This window comes from Salmo salar, chromosome ssa06 (assembly GCF_905237065.1).
Source record: "Salmo salar chromosome ssa06, Ssal_v3.1, whole genome shotgun sequence".
NCBI lineage: Eukaryota > Metazoa > Chordata > Actinopteri > Salmoniformes > Salmonidae > Salmo > Salmo salar.
Genome location: NC_059447.1, coordinates 59,171,748 through 59,192,350, shown reverse-complemented (window position 1 = coordinate 59,192,350; position 20,603 = coordinate 59,171,748). Strand labels below are relative to the sequence as shown.

At 45.1% G+C, this 20,603-nt stretch overlaps 1 protein-coding gene across 2 annotated transcripts in view; it reads left to right on the top strand.

Annotated features, from left to right (window-relative positions):
• The window catches only part of LOC106607728 (5'-nucleotidase domain-containing protein 1-like), a 55,619-nt gene that overhangs the window by 27,427 nt on the left and 7,589 nt on the right, over positions 1-20,603 (top strand). For both annotated transcript variants that reach the window (XM_014204998.2, XM_014204997.2), the window contains exons 7-9: positions 8,827-9,001; positions 11,729-11,826; positions 18,565-18,686. In XM_014204998.2, the coding sequence (XP_014060473.2) occupies positions 8,827-9,001; positions 11,729-11,826; positions 18,565-18,686 (395 nt within the window). The remainder of the gene's footprint in view (positions 1-8,826; positions 9,002-11,728; positions 11,827-18,564; positions 18,687-20,603) is intronic.

Sequence of the window (20,603 nt, the reverse complement as noted above, 5' to 3'; positions counted from 1 at the left end):
GCTCCCTCTGTTGACCCAAGATGACCACTAAAGTTTTGCTCTGCTACATGTTCCACTGCTTTGATTGGTGTAGCTAAAATTGTCTGTGCAATAATGAAAGGCACCTGTGAATGAAAATTCAAGGAACTTGTTTATCTATTTTGTTGTGCCTTTGTTACATTTGTATTGGTGTTTTGTGTCCGATGCGCTCAGGGTGTTGTTACTGTAATTTGCGGCGTGCATCACGGGCCTATCATTGAGGCCCATCATTTTACTTCCCCTGTGAGAACCATGAGCACGGGCTGACTTGGCTTTGCTGAACCGTAGTCGAAGCCTGCTAGCAGCCTACCTACCAAAGGTTGCATGCACCGTGTCTATTACAATGTAGAAAAATGCATGTCACTAAACCTTTCAATAGTTATCCATATTTCCGGAGCTTCATCTTTTATGGGAGTTTTTGGAAAATGCCAAAACTTTTGCAATAACAAAAGATGGCAAGGTCAAAGATACTGGTTTCCATCTGTGGCGAAGTTTTCCCCAAATGCTTATGACAAATCCAGCTCCACAACCTAGCCAGCTAGCTAATCTTTTGAATACAGTGTAGTAAAGGAAAAAACCCAGCAGCAACAGAAAACATTAGCTACTGTAGCTAGATAAGGTTAGCATGCTAGCTAGATACACTTTCAGCTGTCAGTGCCCTATTTGTGGATGTTTCTTCACTCCATGTGGAAATCACCTCACCATTCCATCCCACCCCCAATTTGTGAATGTGTATAAGTAGCCTGAGTCATTCTTTTAGAGGTGGCACCTAAACAAGCATTTCCCCTCTAGAACAGGAATTACTGTAACAGACACATGTATCTCATGGGCATGGACTTCTTGTAATCGGATTATTCCCACTAGATAATATTAGAGGGCTAGTGTTATGTTTTGCATTAGGGTTATCTTTTGCAATACTTGGCCCTGTCATGATATTTGCAGCAAATAATCCAGGTTTTTCACCCTGATGTATATGGGGAGTATAAGATGAGATGAAGCTTCACTTCCCTGAAGATCAGATCCTGAAATGCATCTCTACCCAACTCTTCTTTTTCTAAGATGTCCATGCTAAATATAGTCTAGGTTTTATGTAATGACATTGCAATGTCCACACTTTTGCCTTTTGGGGGAGAGTGACCTATGCAACTGGCATCAGTTTCCCCAAGCTACAGTAACTGCACATTGGTTTCCCAAAATCACTATCCATTCATCTGAATTGCCATCTGTTGTTCTTCATGTGTCACTTTTCTGTCTCTTTTCTTTTTTTAAATACACTGAGCCAAAGCTATTTTACTGAGTTACAGTTCATATAAGGAAATCAGTCAATTGAAATAAATCCCTTAGGCCCTGATCTATAGGAATACAGATATGCATCTGTTTGTCACAGATACCTTTAAAAAAAAAGTAGGGGCGTGGATCAGAAAACCTGTCAGTATCTGGTGTGACCACCGTTTGCCTCATGCAGCACGACACATCTCCTTTGCATAGAGTTGATCAGGCTGTTGATTGTGGCCTGTGGAATGTTGTCTCACTTCTCTTCAATGGCTGTGTGAAGTTTCTGGATATTGGCGAGAACTGGAACATGCTGTTGTACACGTCAGTCCAGAGCATCCCGAACACGCTCAATGGGTGACATGTCTGGTGAGTATGCAGGCCATGGAAGAACTGGGACATTTTCAGTTTCCAGGAATTGTGTACAGATCCTTGCAACATGGGGCCGTGAATTATCATGCTGAAACATGAGGTGATGGCACGACAATGGCACGACAATGAGCCTCAGGATCTCTTCATGGTATCTCTGTGCATTCAAATTACCATCAACAAAATCCCAAATTGTGTTCGTTGTCTGTAGCTTATGCCTGCCCAAACCATACAGCCACAATGGGGCACTCTGTTCACAACGTTGACATCAGCAAACCGCTCACCCACACGACGCCATACACAATGTTTGCCGTCTGTACGGTACAGTTGGAACCGGGATTCGGCAGTGAAGAGCACACTTCTTCAGCATGCAAGTGGCCATCGAAGTTGAGCATTTTCCCACTGAAGTCTGTTACGACGCCGAACACGCAGATGAGCTTCCCTGAGACCGTTTCTAACAATTTGCGCAGAAATTCCTCAGCCTTGTATTGTCCCCAGCACAAGGTGCGCCTGTGTAATGATCATGATGTTTAATCAGCTTCTTGATATGCCACACCTGTCAGGTGAATGGATAATCTTGTCAAATGAGAAATGCTCACCTAACAGGGATGTTAACAAATTTGTGCACAATATTTTTGAAAAAGAATTGGAAAAAATTATGTGATGTTTTATTTCAGCTCATGAAACATGGGACCAACACTTTTACATGTTGCGTTTATATATTTTTCAGTATATCTCAATATATCATCACAACAGACTTGGTGAGCTGGTGTCCTTTTGAAAGGTGCTTATCTCTGTGGAAGGACTGGCCTTCTGTGGTACCAGGTGCCAGGGGGGCAGACATCAGCCCCAGGCCTTCCGTTTTCGCATGCTCTCTTGTGGTCTTAATCACATCACATGCAAATCCTCGCCTAGTATCACCTTTTTAAACTCAGACACTAAAGGATACTGGCTGCTGATGACAGATGGCACCCGATCCTGAAGGCGCAGATATGTGTTGAACCATCTTACAAAATGTTTGTGTCCGTTCGCTACGGTAGACGCAGAAGGAAAAACAGATAAAATAAGAGTCTGTGTCTTTGGCTTTCTTGAACCATGCCATTATTGTTACCATGGGTCACAAATTAAGATTATCCTTGTCTTTTTGCTGGCCTCAAAGAGATAGAGAAATGCGTCATGGGACATGATGCAGCAATTTGTGGTCAGTCTTCTAAAAATGGCCAATGCTAGGCCGCTGGTGGCAGTTGCCACATTTTTCCCAGGGTTCAACCAGGTGGAGCAAAAAATATCCCCATGTTACCCTAGATTATAGCTTTCCTCTAAATGATTTATACATGGTCATGTAGTTGTTATCTATTAACTTCAATTAGGACTACATAAATGCACAGTGTATCTTCGTTTTGATAACCTATATCTTCCCTGTTGATTCTGTAAATGATAAGGAAAATGCTTGTGTGAATCGAGCTCTTTCCCCTTCACTTGTGGTGCAGCTGTTTGTGTGTTGCTGAGCACTGCCCTAATTTGCACTGTAACTGTTGATTTGTTCATCCTGTCGTCGGTCTTTGATGTCTGTGAGAGAGAGAGAGAGAGAGAGAGAGAGAGAGAGAGCTGGTCTGTTGGACGTGGTGCTGGCCTCAGATGCTGGGCAGTGCTCCAGTCAGGCCTCCCCCTCTTACTGTTACTGTGCCCAGCCCCAGGCTTCAGATGGAAGGGAGCATTCCCCACATATCCACTTTTAATGCCACGTAAACACACACACACACACACACACACACACACACACACACACACACACAGGTTGATCGATAGATCAAAGGGTCCTCTTCTCTGTGCGCCACCATACCACTATGCCCCTGATGCATCAAGCTAGACAAATGAATAAGGATATGACTTCTACTTTACCATTTCAACCAGAGAGGAAGGGAGGAAGCCTATTCCAGTTGTGTGAGTTTTGAAGGCATCAGTGTATCCGTATCTGAGTTTTAAACGTGAGATGCATTGGATACAGTAGGTACAGTGTATAGCCGACATGGCCTGAGTGTTTAACGCTCTGTCCCAAGTGGCGCCCTATATAACGCACTACTTTTGACTGGAGACGTATGGGCCCTGACCAGAGTCATATGGGCCCTGGTCAAAAGTAGTGGGGAATAGTGTCTTATTTGGGACGCAACCTGAGTGTCTTAACTGTAGCAGGGTGACATTCCAGAGGGAGAGTAGGGTCCTGCAGGTTCCACCCAGCAGAGGTTGTCAGGCGGGCCAGGCAGACACTTTATACGCTGGCCAGGGCAGCCTGTTCTGTTTATTTGGAGATGAAATAGAGTGTGAGGAAAAACACTGGAGGGAACGACAGGGCTGGAGATCACAGCCAGATGTTTGTGAAATGATCCCAGCACCCTTTTTTCATAATTTCATAAAACACCTGGAATTTAACAGGGAGGAAATCACATGAATCCGTTTGTGTTTATCAGTTGTGTAATCTTTCATAGGACACATTTTAATGTGAATCTGAAGAGTCGGTTGTGAGATTGATTAGTGCTGTTCTTTATCTGTTCGTTTCTTTGGTCCAATGCTGCCCTCTGCTGTTAAAGTTAGCTTTACAACACTTTTAACATGATAAATAAAGCTTCCACAAAAAAATCTGTTGTATATTTGTCTTCCTTTTGGCCGTACTAAATATATGCTTTTCTGTGCAATGCATACTTTGTTATTTTGGAAACATTCGGAGTGCCTGATCTCGGGTATCAGTCTCCTATGTCGGAAGACTTGCACTTCATTAGGGTTGGTCTTGTTCTTGGTTAATGCAATGTTTCTGTTGTACCACATGATGGCAGCATGCGCAAATCTTTCACAGCCTGGAAGTCCTGTTTGTTTTGTGGAAGCGGAGGGTCATTTTCAGTACAGAGTGGAGCTTGACAAAATGTTTATTTTCTTTACACCATGTGGGAGCTGTAACAGATGCCCTTTAGTCTTTCACCTGTATATGCATGTTGCATATGGAAACACAACTCCTTCTTAGTACGCGGATGTGAGACTGTTTGTATTTGGCGTTTCACCTCCGATGCATTGACATTGCATATGACTAGGTAGACATTTTTTTATTTAACCCGTACTTAACTAGGCAAGTCAGTTAAGATCAAATTCTTAACCCGGAAGACGATGGGCCAATTGTGCGCCGCCCTATGGGACTCCCAATCACGTCCGGTTGTGATTCAGCCTGGAATCGAACCAGGGTCTGTAGGGACGCCTCTAGCATTGAGATGCAGTGCCTTCGACCGCTACGCCACTCGGGAGATCTAGGATCAGCTTCCCCTCCCATCATCCTAACCTTAGGCATAGTGGGGAAGATGCAAAACTGACCCAAGATCAGCGTCTAGGGGCAACTTCACCCTACTCCCACGCTATGCAGCTAGCTGTTTATCCATGAGCCTCTGGTGTTTGTAGCTTATGATGACCTCTGGTGAGGTGAGGCCTGTGTTGCCTTGAGGGAGTGGAGAAGAGGGTGAGTGGGTGTGAGTGTGCTCGCCTATCCCTGCTGGCTGTAGTTTGGGCACTCTGACCTTTCCTCCCTAAGTGCTCCTCCCATCTCCTCTCTGCCAGGATAAACTCCTGGCCTGATGAATACACGCCCTACTCTTCTGCACCCGGGATGTTTCCCTAAGCCTTCTTTTCTCCTACTCGTGAAAAAAAGCAACGCCACTTCTCACGTATTGGCCCGCATTTTACCGCCCCACAGCAAATTCAACTATGTCCGGTTTCAGTAAACTTGCATATGTGTCAATGTTCATTTTCCATTTGGCCTTAAACTCGTCGTATTCACAGGAGACAATCAAATGCATTCCCGTTAGGGTACTTCTATGCGACATGTTCCACGGATTCCTCTTCTCAGACAAAGTAGTAGAAAAGCGTGTGTTGCCGTGCTGTATCAAATGACTCCCTCACATTATAAAGTATTCATTGCTTTTGATGCTGCATTCATCAGGCTTTTTTTTTCAGTACGGCAGGTCAACTGGGATGGTTTGACTGAGATCAGAGCAGGGTACCATATTTAACTCTGGCCTAATATCTTGGGCGCAGCAGGGGATCTTTGAAGAGCAGGCTGCCCGTACCGCTGTCTCTCTGTGGGGGTGGGAGATGACCCGCACATCCCCCTAACCGCCTGCTGCTTCCTGTCACATGGCCCAGGGAGTGGGTGTCCCAGACAGTCCTAGTGCCGTTGTACTAATCGGTTTCCCCCGTCCACTCTGTGTCTCATTCTACATGAGCTAGTCCTTTCCTTCATTCCAGTCAGACCAGTCAGCGTCAGAGTGTCTCAGGACAGTGTCTCATTATCCTGGGAAGACTTAGGCTGCATCACACATGGTCCCCTATTCCCTTTGCAGTGCACTACTTTTGATTTTTTGATCAGGGCCCATAGGGCTCCGGTCAAAAGAAGTGCCCTATATAAGGAACAGGGTGGCATTTGGGATGCATACGAAGTGTGTCCGTGGCTTATTATTCTCTAATGAAAACCATAGACTGGCTGAGAGCCTTTGAACTTCAAACAGACAATCCACTGGGTTAAAAGGGGAGTGTGTCTGTCTTCTGGCCTGGCCTGCCAGGATGTCAAACAGCCGTGTTGAATATTATTCCTCCACTTGGTCAGGGCTGTCTGCCAAATGACTTTTGTAATACTCCAACCTTTACGTGGAAATTCGAACGAGCGGAAGATCATCACTTAAACGTTACTCACTCAAGTTGTTGTTTATGAGAAAAATAGATGCTCTGTGTCTCTATGATTGTTTCACAAAGTCTTAGAGGAAGACCGCTTTTTAGAAAGAGAGAGCGGGTTTGCTAATGTTCAACACTCGTCGTTGAATTGTTGTCGTGAAATTGCTTTGCTCTCCGGCCAGGCATGCTTACCTTGTGTGTGTGTGTGTGTGTGTGTGTGTGTGTGTGTGTGTGTGTGTGTGTGTGTGTGTGTGTGTGTGTGTGTGTGTGTGTGTGTGTGTGTTTGGGTTTGCTGAGTTAAGCAGAATTTCTGTTCCTCAAATGAACAATAAAGTATCTATTCTCAAGTACTAGCTACTACAGTGCATTCAGAAAGTATTCAGAGGCCTTGACTTTTTCCACATTTTGTTATGTCACAACCTTATTCTAAAATTGATTAAATCGTTTTTTTTCTCTTCTCATCAATCTACACACAATACCCCATAATGACTAAGCAAAAACAGTTTTTTTCTTTTGACATTTTATTTAAGAAAATAAAAAACGGAAATATAACATTTACATAAGTATTCAGACCCTTTGCTATGAGACTCGAAATTGAACTCAGGTGCATCCTGTTTCCACTGATCATCCTTGAGATGTTTCTACACGCTTGGTTGGAGTCCGCCTGTAGTAAATTCAATTGATTGGACATGATTTGAAAAGGCACACACCTGTCTATATAAGGTCCCACAGTTGACAGTGCATGTCAGAGCAAAAGCCAAGCCATGAGTTCAAAGGAATTGTCCGTAGTGCTCCGAGAGAGGATTGTGTCGAGGCACAGATCTGGGGAAGGGTACCAAACAATTTCTGCAGCATTGAAGGTCCCCAAGAACACAGTGGCCTCCATCATTCTTAATTGAAAAAAGTTTAGAACCACCAAGACTCTTCGTAGAGCTGGCTTCACAGCCAAACTGAGCAATCAGGGGAGAAGGGCATTGGTCAGTGAGGTCACTCTCACAGAGCTCCAGAGTTCCTCCGTAGAGATAGGAGAACCTTCCAGAAGGACAACATTCTCTGCAGCACGCCACCAATCAGGACTATTCAAGAGTGGCCAGACGGAAGCCACTCCTCAGTAAAAGGCACATGACAGCCTGCTTTGAGTTTGCCAAAAGGCACCTAAAGGACTCTCAGACCATGAGAAACAACATTCTCTGGTCTGATGAAACCAAGATGGAACTCTTTGGCCTGAATGCCAGGCATCACGTCTGGAGGAAACCTGGCACCATACCTACGGTGAATCATGGTGATGGCAGCATCATGCTGTGGGGATGTTTTTCAGTGGTAGGGATTGGGAGACTAGTCAGGATCGAGGGAAATATGAACAAAGCAAAGTACAGCGAGACTCTTGATGAAAACCTGCTCCAGAACGCTCAGAAACTTGATCTCCACTATAAAAAGCATCTAGACATTATCTCACATTTCTTTGAGACTAACATGTAGTTTTCAACAGCGGAGATTTGTATACACCTTGCTGTCTGTCTCTCCGACATTTGCAACATTGATTAAATATAAAAATTTGATCTCCAGCTGTCCCATAGTAATGAACATCTCAGGACGGGAGACAGACAGGCAGCATTTCTCACCCAGTTGAAATCATGAATCAGCTGGCATCATTTTTATGGATATATATACAAAGAAATGTCAATTGAAAAAAAGGAAAAAGGAAACGAAGTGCAGCTAGTTTCCAGTCTTTCCAGCTTCAGCTTGAAGTGATTGTGTTAGCTGTGTTGTTGGCTAGCTCCTCTGAACAACAGTGTCCTGACGAGAGAGCGCATTTTCTATGCCAGGCGAAATCGCGCCTCATTAGCTCATTGTTATGGATTTATCCAAATAAATGTCACTAGAAAACAGCTTATGCAAAGGCAGCTACTTTGTTGTTATTCTGGCTGCACTGTTTGACGTGACTAAATTAGTCGTAGTTGGCTAACTAGCAAGCAAGTGACAACATTTACAACGAACAACTGGGTTGCGTCTCTGGCAACCGAACCGATAAAACGAACGACCGGCCGGCTTGGGTAGCAACCCTAGATTTGTGTCGGGACTATATCTTGTGGAAGGACGAAATAGTATGAATAAATTCATCAAAACAACATTTTTAATGAAAATATCAATCATTATTATTATTATTATTATTATTATTATTATTATTTGAATATGTTAGTAACCCTTTGTATAAAAATGATAATGCCCTCGAAGCCGGTGTTTGGAGGATATATTGGCACAGTTTGCCGGCCCTCAACCCGTGCCATATATCTTCCAAACACAGGCTTTGAGGGCATTATCACTTAAATAATGCCCGCTCTAGAATGCCCTTCAAGCCAATCAGAAAGGAGTATTCAACAATGCCATGGTATGTGAAGTTATTGCATGTGCATGTTCAGCAAGGTTAGATATGTTTTTTTCTGTTTGCCTGTCCCTCAGAGGATGCAGGATGGTACTTCCCCAGTGTAAAGAGGGACCCTGGCCGTTACCTGCAGCCCTGCTCAGAGTCCGTCAAGACCTGGCTGAGGAGCATGAAGAGTGCTGGGAAGGTCCTCCTGCTGATCACCAGCTCTCACAGTGACTATTGCAGGCTCATCTGTGACCACATCCTGGGGTGAGTTAGTAGAGGGAATAGGTCTGGAGACCAGACCAGAGACCACACACTGCACTGACTGCACCCAGCCAGGTCCTAGGGCCCAGGACAAGACCCAGTCTGCCTGTCTTCGGCACCGTGTACCAACACTGCTTTTGACCAAATGACACACTAGTCCCTATATAATGCACTACTTTTTGACCAGGGCTTTTAGGGCTTTGGTCAAAAATGGTGTACTATTTAGGGAATAGGGTGCCATTTGGGATACACAGCATAAAACACACCTCACTGGGGCCAGGCACTAACCAAACTGGTTGAGCCCCAATATGGGAGAGAATACCAGTCGGGGCTAAAGTACAGACTTTTTTTTATGGTTTTATGATGAGCCCCGACTGGTTTCAGCCCTACTGGCTCTTCTCCCGCAACCCACATTGCGTACAGCTCCCACATGCCTCTATCCGTCATTCCTTCAGTCACCCCCAGTTTTATATGGCTGTCTTGGGTTACAATCACCATCACACACCACTCGCACCCTGGTCAGCTAGCCCGCTGACCAGCACACCCTCTCACCACTGTGCACTGTCAACTCTCATTCCCACTCAGCCCAGCAGAAATAAAACAGCACATTAAACTAGTAAGTCTTCCTATAACTTCGCCTGACCATATGCAATGGTGATGTTTGTCCTAGCCGGCTCTCCATAGACTCATTATTACTAGCCAGCTGTGGGCTGACCTAGACCAGAGGACTGGACTGTGTCAGTATCACTGGTGCCTCTCCCTCTGCAGTGTACACCATGTGGTCTAGGGTTATTATTCTAGCCTAAACCCTCTTACACACTCGGTCAGGAGGCAAGAGGACGACTCGCGGAAAGCAGACTGGTGCTGTGGCTGAATATAATGCCTTCAAGAAGTGTCTCTGCCCATTATCTAAACAGATACAACAGCTAACAGACACACTGACACGTCACCAGTATTACTTCACAGTGGAGAACTTGATCATGAGTATTAATCCATCCAAGGCCATAGCCTAGCTAAAGTAAGATTTGATGCCCATCTGGTAAGAAACCAACCACACAGATGATCTATTCTTCTGCTCCACTCTGCTAGTATAGCTGACCGTTATGGAGAGTTGGACTCAGGGGAGAGAGGGGCGGCGGGGGCTGAAAGTCAACCGTTTGTTCTGAATGTCTACTAGGTCTCCAGGGACCTCTATGGCCCAGACTTTCCCCCACAGCCATTTCCTGTCAAACAGCCTGGCCTGGCTCGGCCCAGTCTCTGTTGTTCCCCCCCCCCCCACCGTCTCTCCTCCACTGTTTCACTGGCCGCCCCCTTTCCTCCTCGCGACCTTTAACCCTCCGACATATGTCACCTCCCAAGGAGCCGCCACGTCAGGTGGGAGCCCGACTGTGTGTGTGCAATATAGTGTGTTCAGAGAATCAGTTTACAAGGCCTGAGGACGCCTGATTTATGTTGTGGTAACTGAGGCGAGGAAATCGCGCAGGCTGCGTCTTGTCCGTGTGGTAGCTCTGGGATAAGCTTTGCTTTGTTCTGCTGTACGGGCTGGCCTGCATGCTAATCCTCCTGTGTGTTGTGTTGTTGTCTACAGTAGCTGTTGTGGTAGGACAATGTCTGGCTTCACAGTCAACAGACTCAGACGTGTGACTCTTTCTCCTGCAGCCCCAGGCTGGAGTCTATGAACTATATGGATTTCAACACCTCCATAATGCATAGGCACTCCCCAATTAAGAATGCCCTTTCTCCTGATCTGACTTCTGTTTTCTGTCAGGAAGAACAACTCATTTCTCCTGCCCTCTTAAAAGCCCACGCTTCTCTCAGTAGAGCAGTCTGGCAACTGTAGCCCTGCGGGCTGTGGGCCAGGGACAGAGGGCGGTCAGAAGTGTCACAACAAGACCAGGGCTGCCAGTCAGGCCCCTACCAACCAGGACCCATGGTCTGCTCCAGGAGTATCTAGGTGACTCCTTGGCATGGCCAGCCTTGGGACACAGCAAGATGAAACCATAAGTCTACAACAGATATTTTTATACTTCCCTGCTATGCCTTTTGCTGGCTAGAATAGGATGTAGCGATAATGTTATGCTATGTCAGGAATATGTTTGACTAGCTCCTAAGGCTGTAACTCTGAGACTGATGAGGTCCTGCATGTCTAAGGCCTAGCTTTAGAATGATGAGGCTTATATCAGAAGGCAGTGCTCTGAATGATCCTGGGCTTTGCCTCAGCTCAAGGTTGCCATCTACCCACGTAGGGCTGCAGTGAGAGGTCTCTCTCAAAGTGTAACCCCAGTCAGCCCTAGCCAGGCCGGAACAGCAAACACCAATCCACCCAGCCGCATGGCTCTGATCTGGAGAAGAGCTCCAGATAAAGGAGACCGGATGCAACCCTGGTCTGTATGTCTGCTAGCTAGTGCTTGGAGCTGGACGCTGATGCTAACCTAGTGTTAATAATCACTATGAGTGTATGTGTTTGTCTTTTTCGGTCTGTTTTGAGTTTATTTATCTTGGGGAAATGTTGATATTGTTCCCTAACATTTCCCTCCGTAGCCTTTCCATAAATGCACTGTTTATGGTTGACTGTTTTTCATCAACTCCCTAATGTTTAGTTCAAGCAATGTTTTTTTTATTTTCTTGTGCTAAACAAATCCAGTGGGATGGAGTCTGAACTTTGACCTTACACTAAGCCTGTATTTGTTTGTAATAATCAGATGGATTGTTTCTCATTGGTTATTGCAGAAAGGACTGGGAGGAGCTGTTTGACATCATCATCACCAACGCCTTGAAGCCTGGGTTCTTCTCCCTGGTGCCCCAACAGAGACCCTTCAGGACTCTGGGTGAGTTCCTGCCGGCCTGCCTATCTGTATGTCTGCCTTTTCACACAAGATACCCGATGTACAGTACACTTCACACCAACACTAAGCACTGTGGAACAGCCCTTTGCCTTCATCAAAAAGAGCATTGCAGGGCTATAGATTTTACACCCCAATGGGATCTCAGGATGGTGATTACTGAAACTTATCGTGGGGAACAGGTCTCAGGTTGGACTCAGTCAGGATTGTTAGTCAGGATTGTTAGTTGGACTCCATCAGGATTGGCAGTCAGGATTGTTAGTCTCCATTGAGTGATGTTAACACACCAGGTTCCCAGTATCCAACAGTCAGAAGATAAAGCTGTGTTGAGATAAAATACTAGTTCTTCCAGCTAGCATGGAGATGAGTCTTCAGACGTTTAAGGATTTTTTAAATATTTATTTTTATTTAACCTTTATTTAACTAGGCAAGTCAGTTAAGAACAAATTCTTATTTTTAATGACAGCCTACCTCGGCCAGACCCTCCCCTAACCCGGACGACGCTGGGCCAGTTGTGCGCCGTCCTATGGGACTCCCGATCACGGCCGGTTGTGATACAGTCCAGGATCGAACCAGGGTCTGCAGTGACGCCTCTAGCACTGAGATGAAGTGCCTTAGACCGCTGCGCCACTCTGGATAATTAGGAGTACGAAACTAGGGTATTTGGTGCAGTTTCCTGTTGCAGGATCACTTTTCTGATTCTGATAAAATCAGAATACTTGTGGAGTTGGAATCCAGAAAAAAAATCCATGCATTTAATACTCTCTCAAAACCCAAGCGTCAAATCACTACTGAAACCAGTAGGATAAACTAGCATCAAGACAGGTGGTGAACATCAAACTACAGATGTAGGATCTTAATTTGAGCCAGTTTGCTACAGCAGGAAAATAATCCTGCAGCGACAGAAAAAGTGAATTATTTTGTGATTTGTAATTTATGGACATTTTTGTAGGGGAAAGTCAAGTCTGAAATTCCAATATGGGAATTACAAACTTCAGAAGCCTTTTTAAACCTCAAAATACACTACAAGTTTAAATGTACTGCATTGCAGAAAAGTGATCCTGCAACAGGGTGATCAAATTAAGATCCGACATCTTTTTGTTCATATTAGCTGTCAGTATTTCTAATATGATCTGTGATCCACACATGGTCCCAGTTTTCCTGCTCAGGCAACTGATATTTAATCCCGATCGGTTCCTGAAGGTGTGCACCGGCTCTGGAATGCTCCCCCATCTGGACTGCGTTCCTGCCAGGAATAACACTGGAGGGAAGCATTATGTGTGAAACACAATGACCCAGCCGCTCAAATATTCACTCCTCCTCCAGCCCTCGCCACGTTGGCAGATATAGCCTCTGTCAGTGGCTGGTTCTATTCCATACTGAAGAAATATTTGATTCGATTTTCTTATTTCATCCATACAGAGATATTGGCCTCTGGGATATAACATCACTGTTGTGCACTACTTATGTGCCTCTATTGTAATGTTCTAAGTGTTGCTATAGTGATGCTGTTAAGTTGATCAGATAAAGCTGAGTTGACAAGGTCAGTCTAAGTTCAGGAGGAAAAGGCTAGTTTACTATCAGAAGGTCGAAATCTTGTCAACATATACCGTGGGGGCCGAAATGATTGACACCCTTGATAAAAATGAGAAAAAAGGACGGTATAAAATAAATAATTAAAATACTGAGCTATATTGTATGCTCCAAAGAAATGAGGAAACTATATTATTTTATACTAATACAATTGACCAGAGAAAGACATTTTGTTTAACAAGTAATATTTTTTTCTCTCAAAAAGGTAAGGGTCAAAATGATTGACACCCCTGTTTTCAATATCTTTTAATACAGTACTTTACCTTGCAAAGATAACGGCACTGAGACTTTTTCTAAAATGTTTTATGAGATGGAGAACACTATGGGAGGGATCTAGATCATTCCCCCATACATAATCCTTCCAGATCCTTGATATCCTTTGTCTGCGCTTATGGACTGTCCTCTTCAATTCAAACCACAGGTTTTCAATGGGTTCGGAGACTGAGATGTCCATTGCAAAATGTTGATTTTGTGGCCAATTAACCATTTCTTTGTGGATGTGTGCCTGGAGTTATTGTCTTGCTGGAAGATACACTTGAAAACGAGCAATTGTATTAGTATAAAATAATATAATTTCCCCCAAAACTTTACCATACAATATAGGTCAGTATTTGAATTCTTTATTTTATAGTTTTTTGCTGATCTTTATCAAGGGTGTCAATCATTTCGGACCCCACTGTATGTATATATAGTCCAGTTTAATTTGTTGACATTTGGACACCTACTCTTTCCATGACATAGTAGACTGACCAGGTGAATCCAGGTGAAAGCTATGATCCCTTATTGATGTCACTTGTTAAATCAGTGTAGATGAAGGGGAGGAGACAGGTTAAAGAAGGATTTTTAAGCCTTGAGACAATTGAGACATGGATTGTGCATGTGTGTCATTCAGAGGGTGAATGGGCAAAACAACAAGAACTGCAACACTGCTGAGTTTTTAACACTCAACAGTTTCCTGTTTGTATCAACAATGGTCCACCGCCCAAAGGACATCCAGCCAACTTGACACAGCTGTGGGAAGCATTGGAGTCAACAAAGCCAGCATCCCTGTGGAACGCTTTCGACACCTTGTAGAGTCCATGCCCTGACGAATTGAGGATGTTCTGAGGGCAAAAGGGGTTTCAACTCAATATTAGGAAGGCGTTCCTAATGTTTTGTACACTCAGTGTATGTGTGCAGTTTTATGTCCAGCAATATTCAAGAAGTTATAGATTATTTTAAAGCTCACTAATTCTGGACCTACCTAAAAAAAATCAGCCTTATTTGATGGAGTGGCTCAAATACTGTATGTGTGTCATTGAATGGGTTCCTACACAGGACAGGAGTAGCTACATTATATAATTCATAAGAGCCCAGTTCCTGCCAGGTACTGTATTAGACTGAGAAGTTTTATAAATCAATCCTTTTACTTTGGCTGCTAGCATCAGATTCCTCCCAGCCTCTTATTAAGCGTGGGCTGCGTCCCACACAGCACCCTATTCTCTGTATAGTGCACCACTTTTGAACAGAACCCTATGGGCCCTGGTCAAAAGCAGTGTACTATATAGGCAGTAGGGTGCCATTTGAGACGTACAGTGAAAACGCCACAGGATTTCACATCCTGATAGGTGACCGGTATTCTTTGTGGGCGTGCGCAAGTGTGTTTCTGTGCTCAGTTTTTCTGGGGTTCCAGAGACCACATACTTCTCATTCCACTTTCTCTTAAGGTCCCTGCATCCTCACAGCTGTTACTGTGTTTGTGTGTGCGTGTGTGTGTGTGTGTGTGCGCGTGTGTGCGCGTGACTGAATCGCACAAACTAAAGTCTGTGCTTTGTCTCTCTCTTCTGCCACAATATTTATAGCATATTTAACCTTAGCGTGAACCTGGTGCAGCCCACTCTGTCAAGGACTGTCTTTTTCTAAAAAAAGAAGGTAGAGGTTGTCTTGCTGCCGGTCTTAAGCGCCCATCAGTCTCATAAAGACTGTTTTCTTCTCCTGTCCAGAAGTGCAGTCACCCACTTCAAAGTGTAGGGTTCCTAAAAGCTGGGCAGAAAAGGGTATACTTAAGCAATAAGGTCCGAGGAGGTGTGGTATATGGTCAGTATACCACAGCTAAGGGCTGTTCTTATGCACGACGCAACACCAAGTGCCTGGACACAGCCCTTAGCCGTGGTATATTGGTCACATATAACAAACCCCCGAGGTGCCTTATTAGTATTATAAACTGGTTACCCACGTAATTAGAGCAGTAAAAAATACATGTTTTGTCATACCCGTGGTATACGGTCTGATATACCATGGCTGTCAGCCAATCAGCATTCAGGGCTCGACCCACCCAGTTTATAATGTATTAAACTTAGCAAAAAAATAAACGTCCTCTCACTGTCAACTGCATTTATTTTCAGCAACTTAACATGTGTAAATATTTGTATGAACATAACAAGATTCAACAACTGAGACATAAACTGAACAAGTTCCACAGACATGTGACTAACAGAAATGGAATAATGTGTCCCTGAACAAAGGGGGGGGTCAAAATCAAAAGTAACAGTCAGTATCTGGTGTGGCCACAAGCTGCATTAAGTACTGCAGTACATCTCCTCCTCATGGACTGCACCAGATTTGCCAGTTCTTGCTGTGAGATGTTACCCCACTCTTCCACCAAGGCACCTGCAAGTTTCCGGACATTTCTGGGGGGAATGGCCCTAGCCCTCACCTTCCGATCTAACAGGTGCCAGACATGCTCAATGGGATTGAGATCCGGGCTCTTCGCTGGCCATGGCAGAACACTGACATTCCTGTCTTGCAGGAAATCACGCACAGAACGAGCAGTATGGCTGGTGGCATTGTCATGCTGGAGGGTCATGTCAGGATGAGCCTGCAGGAAGGGTACCACATGAGGGAGGAGGATGTCTTCCCTGTAATGCACAGTGTTGAGATTGCCTGCAATGACAACAAGCTCAGTCCGATGATGCTGTGACACACCGCCCCAGACCACGACGGACCCTCCACCTTCAAATCGATCCCGCTCCAGAGTACAGGCCTCGGTGTAATGCTCATTCCTTCGACGATGAACGCGAATTTGACCATCACCCCTGGTGAGATAAAACCGTGACTCCTCAGTGAAGAGTACTTTTTGCCAGTCCTGTCTGGTCCAGCGACGGTGGGTTTGTGCCCATAGACAACGTTGTTGCCAGTGATGTCTGGTGAGGACCTGCCTTACAGCAGGCCTACAAGCCCTCAGTCCAGCCTCTCTCAGCCTATTGTGGACAGTCTGAGCACTGATGGAGGGATTGTGCGTTCCTGGTGTAACTCGGGCAGTTGTTGTTGCCATCCTGTACCTGTCCCGCAGGTGTGATGTTCGGATGTACCGATCCTGTGCAGGTGTTGTTGTGGTCTGCCACTGCGAGGACGATCAGTTGTCCGTCCTGCGATCAGCTGTCCGTCCTGTCTCCCTGTAGCTCTGTCTTAGGCGTCTCACAGTACGAAAATTGCAATTTATTGCCCTGGCCACATCTGCAGTCCTCATGCCTCCTTGCAGCATGCCTAAGGCACGTTCACGCAAATGAGCAGGGACCCTGGGCATCTTTCTTTTGGTGTTTTTCAGAGTCAGTAGAAAGGCCTCTTTAGTGTCCTAAGTTTTCATAACTGTGACCTTAATTTCCTACCGTCTGTAAGCTGTTAGTGTCTTAACGATTGTTCCACAGGTGCATGTTCATTAATTGTTTATGGCTCATTGTTTAACAGTGTTTAAACCCTTTACAGTGAAGATCTGTGAAGTTATTACGAATTATCTTTGAAAGACGGGGTCCTGAAAAAGGGACATTTCTTTTTTTGCTGAGTTTATTTACTCAATGGAGATTCCAGCAGCCCTAAACCCTTGCTGTTTAACTGAGTTCTGTTTTCAGCTAAACATTAGATTTGTTTTCGAGGAACTTGCTGTTACCTCCAGCCTTGCAGTTTCTAGAGTGTGTGTAATGCTCTAGAAGTTGTGTGGTGGTTTACATTCCAACCGCTCTCTATCTTGTTTTGGCTATCTTCCAATGCCCCCTTGCTCAAACTGAAGCAGACTGGGGTTATTGCTAAGCAGCAGCCCAACAGCCAAAACCAAAACCCCTCCAATCAACTAGGAATGACTAAGTGAAAAGTATTTGGCTGTTGTTGAGCATCAAGACCTAAACCATGTACCTGAAGTCTGGAAAGAGTGTTATTTATGAACTGTAAATACTTCCATGAGGTCATTGACACACTTTCTTGTACTGTATGATGTGTGACTTCTGTGACTGAGTGCCTGAAAAATAGTTTTTTTTGGGGGGGAAGGGGGTAGTCCTTTGGAAGTGTTCGTCTTCACTGAGAAGCTGACACATTGCCTGGTGGCTGAGGGTGTTTCCTAAATGGCACCCTATTCCCTATATAGTGCAGTACTTTGAACAGAGCCCTTATCAAAAGTGGTGCACTACAGAGGGAATAGGGTGCCATTTTGGGACGCACTTTGAGACGCGGCTACACCGGGCCAGACTGAGCCACTGCACCCACAGAGGTATGAGAGGAGGAAGCAGGCTAGCCTTCTTGGGCGTGTCCCAAAGGGCACCATATTCTGTATATAGTGCACTACTTTTGACCAGGGCCATCTTAATTACTTCATTAGTGTGCTAATACCGCGCCATTGGGGGCGCAGCCCATGACTCTGTTTTGACTCCGAGAACTGTTTTTCTCTTGCTGTGCTGATGTAATGGCCGCTGTACTCTGTGTATCAGCAGCAGCAAAGCTAAGAGCAGAGCTTAGAAGGAAATAGATATCTAGCCTTAGACCACATGCTGAGACCTAAATATGAACTGTTTAGGAAACATACTCATGGAAGTAGCTCCAAATAGGCTCATTTCCCCTGTGAAAAAATCGCCCTTTTCAATTATGTATTTTTATCCCTCACAAGAGTACTGTATATTGAACTATGGAAATATCCACATTGTTAGAATCCATTTTGCCCTGTTTTAATTGTTTGTTGGCCCAGCCAATGTTGAGTAATGTGGCGGTGAGGCTTTGAGGTGTGGTTGTGTGTTGAGCGGTGTGGTCGTGTATGTTCGTGTCATTGAGCGGTGTGGTCAAACCGTGTGGTGACCCTGTGGTAAGGTTGCTCACTTTGTCTTGCAGTGAATGATGTGGAGGAGAGTGAAGGGCTGCCGTCCCTGGACAAGCCTGGCTGGTACTCTCAAGGAAACTGGCCCCACCTCCACCAGCTGCTCAAAACCATGACTGGGAAACCTGAGCCCAAGGTTAGATTTGTTGATTCATTGATTGTTTGTTTGATGGGTTAATTGATTATTTTCTTGTCCTTACAGAGGAAGTTATGCTCATCTGTTGAAGTAACTAGCAAACGTAATACATGTATCCAAATAACCATCACTTCCATACTATCCTGGGATCTGTCTCTCAATGTTTATCCACAGGACAGTGAGCTTCCGTTCCTGGCAAACGCACAGAGATCAGACGTCCTATATAAATCAGCTCAGGGAGATTTGCACCGGTGTGACGAAGAGGGAAACATGGCCGCGTACACAGCCTATACGATCTCTGGCAGGCAGCTAGCTCGTCTGACTCTGAGACTCTGTTTGTGCTCTGTCTCAGCTCTTGAGGAAAGGCCCCGGCAACAGCTGTGTCAAACCCCTTCGAGTGTACCCAGGCATGCTCATCATCATCATCCACGTCCTCAGCCTCTCCTTCCTCTCCCGCCTCCAAACATCCACCCCTCCGACCCAGCCAGGGGCGCTCAATGCCCCCCTCTGTTATCGGGCCACGTGGAGAAAGCGCTCGCGGAATGCAGTGTCAACCTGCACTTGTGGCAGCTTTAAGGCAGCCACTCTGGGGTGAACTGAGTCCGTCGACATTTTGAGTTCTTCACTTTTTACCTGATAGGACTTAATGTAGGCCGGTAGGCCGGCTGAATGGGAGGCATTCAGAGCAGATTACAGTCCCATGTAGGTCCCCTGTAGCAGTGAGTACATGCCTGGCTGCTATGTGTAGGATCACAACTTATACACTGAGCTGCCCAGCTCATACAGACTCAGTGAGTCAATGATTGAAACGGCGCTAGTTTTTTTATTCAATTAAAAGAGCAGTATAAGCCTGCAACAATCGTTTGGCGTGATCATAAGGCGTTCGCTATACATTGGCAATTTCACATATTCATAATTTACATAATTTTTGTCATCCAAGAAAGACAGCATCAGGATATTGCAGCTCAGTTGTGTCCTTACCATTTCATTAGTCGCATATCAGCAGCGTTGCTAAGTAACATGGATTATAGTCCTTATCTCCCTGGCCCTCTCATGTCAGATATGTGATCTCCCTCTTGTCTGTTTGCATCCCAAATAGCACCCTATTCCCTAAATAGTGCATTACTTCTGACCAGGGCCCTGCTAGTAGTGCACTATGTAGGGAATAGGGTGCCATTTTGGACGTGGGCTCTGTCTGTCGCAGTCAGGCCGCACACAGTGGAGCACAATGGCCTCATTAAGCTGGGCTTTCTGGGCTGCTGTGGCTTTTCAGACCTGTTTATCCAGGGGTGGCTTTACCTCTAATCGCTGCTCTGAGTGATGCATTGAACTGGGCTGGGGGGGTCTCATGGCTGGGGGGGTCTCTTGACTGGGGCTAGGGGAAGGGAGGGAGCCACAGGTTGTAGCTACAGTTGAAGTCTGAAGTTTACATACACCTTAGCCAAATACATTTAAACTCAGTTTTTCACAATTCCTGACATTTAATCCTAGTACAAATTCCCTGTCTTAGGTCAGTTAGGATCACCACTTTATTTTAAGAATGTGAAATGTCAGAATAATAGTAGAGAGAACGATTTATTACAGCTTTTATTTCTTTCATCACATTCCCAGTGGGTCAGAAGTTTACATACACTCAATTAGTATTTGGTAGCATTGCCTTTATATTGTTTAACTTTTGTAAAATGTTTCGGGTAGCCTTCCACAAGCTTCCCACAATAAGTTGGGTGAATTTTGGCCCATTCCTCCTGACAGAGCTGGTGTAACTGAGTCAGGTTCGTAGGCCCCCTTGCTCGTACATGCTTTTTCAGTTCTGTCCACAAATGTTCTATAGGATTGAGGTCAGGGCTTTGTGATGGCCACTCCAATACCTTGACTTTGTTGTCCTTAAGCCATTTTTCCACAACGTAGGAAGTATGC